We start from the raw sequence: 7,310 nt of genomic DNA, 5'->3' as shown, positions 1-7,310 counted from the left end.
GGAATTATGTGATTATATGTTTTAATATATATAATTGATATAAGGTCGTGAATCCGAGGCCAACCATGCATTGTTCAGTTTCGTCGTATGCATATTTTTACTACAAAATATCGTATCGTGAGTTCATTTGATCCCTTTTTATTAAATGCTTTTGCAATATATATTTTTGGGGCTGAGAATACATGAAATGCTTTCATAAATATTTGACGAGATAGACACAAGCAAAACATTCCTCGAATGAATTATTATACATACGAGAAGTTCTGTAGGTTATTATACCGAATATTTCCCCCTGATTATCTTAGCTTGGTAACCTAAGAATTAGGGAAATGACCCCTAATTGATGCGAATCCTAAAGGTAGATCTACGGGCACTGACCAGCCCCAGTCAGAGAATTTGAACTGCTTTAGTACTTTGAAGTTTATATATTAAACAAACGAGAGGTTCTGTATTTATCATACTGATTGCTTTATGCCTGTATGTTTTGGGGGATATTCTTTATGCGCATTATATGTTAAGGTCGGTTACCAAGCAATGTTATATATTGAGAGAATGATTTTTATACACAGGTTATGTGTATGAAATTTTGTACACGAGATATATGTACGGTTATTAAGAATTTTGAAAAATGGTTTCGTACACGAGATAGGTGTACTGTATTTAAAAGAAATCGCATGGACATTACTGGTGGGTATAGGATACGGACCCATTTGTGCCAAGCATATTTAAATCTTGTGGTCTATCAAAAGTACTGAATTTTATTGTTTATGATAAACCTATGAACTCACCAATCTTTTGGTTGACACTTTTAAACATGTTTATTCTCAGGTATTAAAGAAATCTTCCGCTGTGCATTTGCTCATTTTAAAGATATTACTTGGAGTCGTTCATGGCATATTTCAAAAGACGTTGCATTCAAGTCGTCGAGTTCAAAAAGACTGTTGTTAAGTAAATTGCAGATTAGTCATTCATATTATTGGAAAACATATGTCATTTGGTTATTTTGAAATGATTTGTCTTTTAAAATGAATGCAATGTTTGTAAAACGTATCATATAGAGGTCAGTACCTCGCAATGGGACCAGATGTTATTGTATTCGTCCAGGTAGATTTGGACGGGTCACTACATATATATATCCCGTGGATTATACTAGTTAATGAATATCCAGTGGATATTTAAGAAATCTTATAATATTTTCAAATATATAATGAAAACAAAATGTAATATAATATGACATAATTTAAAATTGTTGCACCGAACTGTGTAATATTTGTCTAAGAATGAACATAATTTGTTAAATATACTATCAAATATATAATATGACAAATTTTGTGTAATTTTTATGTTGAGATATATATGTTTTATTGTGAGTACTCATAGTGGATTCATTATATAGTTCCAAGTAAGTTGAATGTGTAATGGTAAATATATATGTAATATGTAATAGTTATTGTATATGAATCCATAATCTCATCACTCATAACTACCTAACTTATTCTTTTTAAAAAGTCAAAGGAAACTGTAATTTTACAGCTATTGTTTATTATGTGATTTATATTGATAACATGCTGTCAAATTGAAATTTAAAAGTGCTATAGAATAGCAATTTAAAATTGCTACTGTAAAATTGCTACTTTATAGGTCATTGGCTACACAATACTATTGTATTATTGCTACTACATAGGTCTACTTTAAAATTGCTACTGTGAAATTGCTAATGTATATGTCATTAATTGCTACTACATATGAACAAATTATTAAATTTTATATTTGTGTTTTGGGCACGACCCGACCCGACCTGATTTGACTCGACACGTTCAATATTTTGTGCAAGTTATGAAATAAATTTTTAGGACCCCATTGAGTTTTGATCCTAGAATCGCCACTGCTTGCTAATAATAAAGTTCTTCAACAAAGACGGAACATCTCCTTCACTTGGATGAGCTACACGCCCATCCCACAACAACAATGATAATAAGGATATCTTGAAGGAGGTAGAGCTTTCACCTAAACATAACAAATGATAACAAATTAATAACGAACAAATTTGTAGAGTTGCAAAAACTCACTGTCATTTCTCCCAATGACTGTCACTCAGATATGCCAAGATTTGAAATGGCTCATCCATATTTTGTGAGGCTTAATGCTACAATTCTTGTAACTGAAAGTAGATTGTAATGCAAATGTTATTAGAAAACACCATAAATACTATATTTCTATCTTAACAATTTATTTCAACTTCAATGAGACATTACCACAAACACCTGGTGTGCAAAACAATTGAACCTACTTACACAATCACCATAAGTATCACTCCACAAATCTAAACCATTTCTCACCTTCAACATTATACAATACAATCTTTTATAATACTAAAATCATATGTAAAAGAGTTTGTTGGTTAATAATCCAATGGTAATATTCAAAAGTTAATCACTTTGTTTTGATGATGTCACAAAAAAATAAGTGCTTAATCATGTGTAAGACGACACAAGTTCATGAGCCTACACTATTTCTAGCAAAAGACCAAAACACATAACAATAAAACTGAATTCACGCGCGGTGGAACCACGGTCAACCGTTGGATCAACCGTGGAATCTGTTTTTCACGATTTAATAAAAAATGAAGCTACGGTCGATCACACGGTCGATCACACGGCAGACCGTGGATCGACCGCAGTTCTTTCTATTACCAAACTCAACCATTTTGAGTTTGACTACTTTGAGGCATCTACATTTTACAAAAACTTTTTAAATATACTTAGAGTAGTTGCCTTCTCTATTTCCAAATGAGTTTTGTACCAAAAACATTAATCCTTTCAAACAACTCCTAATGACATATTAATGATACTTTTAGTAAGGTTAAACACATTTGTGTTATATCTTTCTACTTCTCTAAACAAAGTCTTCTAAACTAATAATGGTCATTTAAGTCCCAATCAAAGAAGTGCTCTTTCATTGTCCTTTAGTACCATTTACACTTAGGTAAGTGTATTTAACTTAGCTAATTAAGGTATAACAAAATGTAATCAAGTCTCAACTAGACTTGAACTAGTTCAATTAAGATATAACTAGATGCTAAATGGAAGAACACTTCTATAAAGAAAAAGACAAGCATTTTGGAAGATTATGGCTTGCCAATAGACAAAATATGCAATTACTCTTTTTGGAAATCAATGACAATGGTCAAAGGCAATGGGTTTTCCTCTTTCATGTGACATGCCAACATCTAGTCATGTGACCAAAACATAATGGGTAAAGGGATAAAGTCAGAAATCAATGACAACAAATTGCAGCCATCCAACAAGGGAAAAGTAACAAAACTCAAGGACAAAAACGGTTGCATTTTCAGTTGTCAGATACCACATGGTCGACCGTGGGGTGAGCCGTAGGTTACTGCAGGCAGTTTTCTCTTTCTATTTAAACCAAGCCTTGGATCACTTGAAGACTCACCTCTTGCAATCTTATTTTCTTATATTCTATGTAATAATTCACGTCTTATATTGTAATATCTGGAGTGATTGTAGCAAGGGTCATTTGTAAGCTTAGTTATAAGTTTACTTTTAAACTAGCTTCTTAAAGGGATCTAGAAGTTAGTTGTTGTTTCACTAAGGAGAAAGCATTAGAGTCTTGTGGTAAGAGCAGAGGATGTTTGTGAATTCTTCAAAGGGACGTAAGGCTTATCGAAGGGCTAGTGTTGTGTCCGGACGCTCCACCAAGTTTGGAGTTTCATAGTGAAGAAAAATCTCAATTCGTAGAATTGAGGAGTGGATTAAGGAAGATTAGTTAACATCTTCCCCAACCACTATAAATCTCTGTGTTTGTTCTCTTTACTCTTTACTTTACATTTATATTTATATTACTTGTGAACAAACACGTCAAATCACACTATAGTTAATTCAAGTTCAAAATCGGTAATAGAAATTTTCAAAATCTTTAAAAATTGACTAAGTAACTATTCACCCTCCTATAGTTACTTACAATTGGTATCAGAGAGGTTACTCTAAACGTTTTGCTAAAAATCATTTTCTTTGATTAAAAACTAATTTTTGCAAATCTTAGAGTTAAAGATCATGGAACAAAAATTTGAGAACTTGAACTATAGTGAAGGTTGCTCGATGAAAAGGCCTCCACTTCTTGAGGGTGAATGATTTTACTATTGGAAGCAAAGATTTGAAACGTATCTTCAGGCCAAGGATATAGACTATTGGACCATTATGACCAAAGGAGACTATGTCTCGACCATAGTTTTAGAAGATAGGAAAACTAGGGTAAAACTATCCGAAGAAGATTGGACTAAGGAACATAAATAAAACGTAGGTAAAAATTACCAAGCCAAACTAGTCCTATTTAATTCCTTACCTAGGAAAGAATATGAAAAGGTTTTTATGTTCAGAACGGCTAAGGAAATTTGGGATAGTGTACTTATTACCCACCATGGAAAAACCCAAGTTATAGAAAATAAGACCGAATTACTAATAGCCCAATATGAAAAATTTGCTATTTTAGATAATGAGAAATTTGATAATGTTTATGCTAGATTTAACAATACTTGTTCGAGTTTAAAAGCATTAGGTACTACTTATACCAATAAGCAATATGTTCGAAAGTTCTTGAGAGCCTTGACCTCAAAATGGAGACCTAAAGTAACGGCAATAGACGAATCAAAGGATCTAACAAAGTTGACTCTTGATGAAGTCATTGGAAATCTCAAGGTTCATGAGATCATCTTGGAGAAAGACGAAGAGGCGGACAAAACTAAGAAAGAAAAGACGAGGTCAATTGCTTTGAAAGCTAAAGCAAGCGAAGAATGTGAATATGAAGTAGATGACGATGATATCTTAAATGATGATGAACAACTTGCATTTATTTTTCGTTCATTTAAGAAGTTCTACTGAAGACCGGGAAACAACGTTCGTCTTCCAATGGACTCTAAGAAGCCACCATTTGATCCAAAGAAGAAGTTTGTAAGGAAGTGATTCGGATGTGGCGACCCAAATCACTTGATAAGTGAATGTCCTAAAAGGAAGAATGAGAAGGCGTTTATTCTAGGAGCTTGGGATGATGAAGAAAACAAAACGCAAGAAGATGGAAAAGAAATGTGTCTCATGGTGATTAAAGCTTCTAACTCGGAGGATGACGAGGAAACATGCTTGGTTGGTCAAACCGAGAATGAGGTACTTTCAAATACATTTGAATTTAATATAGATAATTTTGTTAAACTTTGTATGTTAATTAGTAAAGTTAGCAATAGTAACACAAATTTAAGAAGAGAAAATGACTTAAACTAGAAGTTTTACAACTTAAAGAAAGAATCTCTAATACAAAAGAATGTCTTACTTGCGATGATTTAACACATGAAAATCAATCACTAAACAAAAAGATCAAATTGCTTAAAAATAGAATAAAGTTTTAAGATTATGATGGTAGTGAAAAGATTTTAGATGACATCCTAAGTGTACAAAGACCTACCAATAACAAGAAAGGGTTGGGTTATAAAGAAAATGCTTCTATAATAGAATTTCCTAAACAACCAACCGTATTTTGTAAAGCTAAAGATAAGTCAAATGTTGTAGAGACACTACGGCCTAAGGGAGGGAAAGCCGATGTGTCAAACACAAGTAAACATGCTAAAACAATAAAGAGATGGGTTAGAAAGTGGTCGAAACTAAGTCATCTCATAAAAGTAATCACCATGTAAAAACAATAAAGAGATGGGTTAGAATAGGAATTTTTGACGCTAATCATCCCGGACCCAACAAACATTGGGTACCAAAATTATTGATAAATGGTATATAGGTTTGTCTCAATGGTTTTGTACAAGAAGATGATTGGACCATAGATAGTGGATGTACAACACACATGACGGGAAACAAAGAATTCTTTTCAAAATACAAAGAGCATAATGGAGGTGACGTAATCTTTGGTGGCGATGTGCGAGGAAAAATAGTCGGTAAAGGTAATATCACTAATTGTAAGATTACCCTTGAAGATGTCTTGCATATTAGGAACCTTAGCTTTAACTTTCTTAGCGTAGGAAAAATATGTGATAAAGGATATAACATGAACTTTACTAAAACTTCATCACATATAACTAAGGATGGTAGAAATATTATAGATGGAATTAGGAAGAAAGGCCTTTACACATGTAGGTTAGATAAATTTAAGCATGTAGATATTTGCCTTACATCCATTCATGATACTATTACCTTATGGCATAGAAGATTAGGGCATGCTAACATGAAATTAATTCATAACATATCCTCAAAAGAAATTGTTAGGGACTTGCCTAAGTTTAAGTATGATACTCATTTTTGTGATGCATGTTAAGTAGCAATACAAGTCCATGCTAGTCATAAGCTTAAGAACTTCATTTCAACTAGGAGATGCTTAGAAATTTTACATATGGATCTATTTGGGCCTTCCGCCGTTCAAAGTTATTGTAGAAATCACTATACCCTAGTTATTGTAGATGATTACTCTAGGTACACGTGGACACTATTTTTAAAACACAAAAATGATGCGTTCGAAAGATTCGTAATTTTTGCCACTAAAATACAAAACTTGTTAGGTAACACTATTGTTACCATTAGAACGGACGATGGGAGGGAATTTGATAATGATGTTCAATTTGGAGTCTTTTGTGATTTAAAAGGTATTTCTCATAATTTCTCGGCTCCTCGCACTCCTCAATCTAATGGGGTAGTTGAAAGGAAAAACCGAACTCTTTAAGAAATGAGTTGAACAATGTTAAATGAACAATCAATACCTCAAAAGTTATGGAGTGAAGCCGTGGCCACCTCAACCTACATACAAAATAGAGTTTTAATTAGACCCCAAATGAATAAGACACCTTACGAATTACTAAACGGTCAAAAACCCACCGTGAGTCTTCTTAGAGTCTTTGGTTGCAAATGTTTTATCTTAAACAAAAAGGAATATCTTACAAAATTTGAACCCAAGGCATATGAAGGAGTATTCTTAGGATATTCGGTAGCAATTAAAGCATATTGGGTACTAAATAGATACATAAATGTTATAGAAGAATTCCTAGATGTCACTTTTGATGAAACACCTCCACCCTCTAAGATCAAACCACTAGTTGATGATGATGTTATTGAGGAAAATGCCATAGTCACCACCCCGACTCAAATCGAGTCAAATGAAGTTGAATCATCAAATGAGAAGGAATCTCATTTGGAAAATGAACCCAATAATGATAGCTTAGAACCCTCAATTGATATCAAATATGTGACGCCCCGTACAAAATCAACGTGTACAGATCATCAACAACAGGATCTTTACACGGT

At 33.1% G+C, this 7,310-nt stretch overlaps 1 protein-coding gene across 1 annotated transcript; it reads left to right on the top strand.

Annotated features, from left to right (window-relative positions):
* Positions 1 to 3,251: 3,251 nt before the first annotated feature.
* On the top strand, positions 3,252 to 6,330 carry LOC139902260 (uncharacterized). The gene is made up of 4 exons (XM_071884902.1): positions 3,252 to 3,381; positions 4,510 to 4,888; positions 5,027 to 5,177; positions 5,800 to 6,330. Exons 1-4 carry the CDS (start codon positions 3,252 to 3,254, stop codon positions 6,328 to 6,330), a joined length of 1,191 nt encoding a protein of 396 aa, XP_071741003.1.
* Positions 6,331 to 7,310: the final 980 nt, after the last annotated feature.

This window comes from Rutidosis leptorrhynchoides, chromosome 3, assembly GCF_046630445.1.
Source record: "Rutidosis leptorrhynchoides isolate AG116_Rl617_1_P2 chromosome 3, CSIRO_AGI_Rlap_v1, whole genome shotgun sequence".
NCBI classification, from domain to species: Eukaryota; Viridiplantae; Streptophyta; class Magnoliopsida; order Asterales; family Asteraceae; genus Rutidosis; species Rutidosis leptorrhynchoides.
This window is presented reverse-complemented; position numbering and strand designations above follow the sequence as displayed.

Excerpts from the sequence above, each read along its gene's own strand:
- LOC139902260 (XM_071884902.1), top strand. The coding sequence starts at position 3,252 with ATGGGTAAAGGGATAAAGTCAGAAATCAATGACAACAAATTGCAGCCA. Across the intron at positions 4,889-5,026 it reads ATTTTTCGTTCATTTAAGAA|GAAGAATGAGAAGGCGTTTA; the intron begins GTTCTACTGAAG and ends ATGTCCTAAAAG. Across the intron at positions 5,178-5,799 it reads TTGGTCAAACCGAGAATGAG|GTTTGTCTCAATGGTTTTGT; the intron begins GTACTTTCAAAT and ends AATGGTATATAG.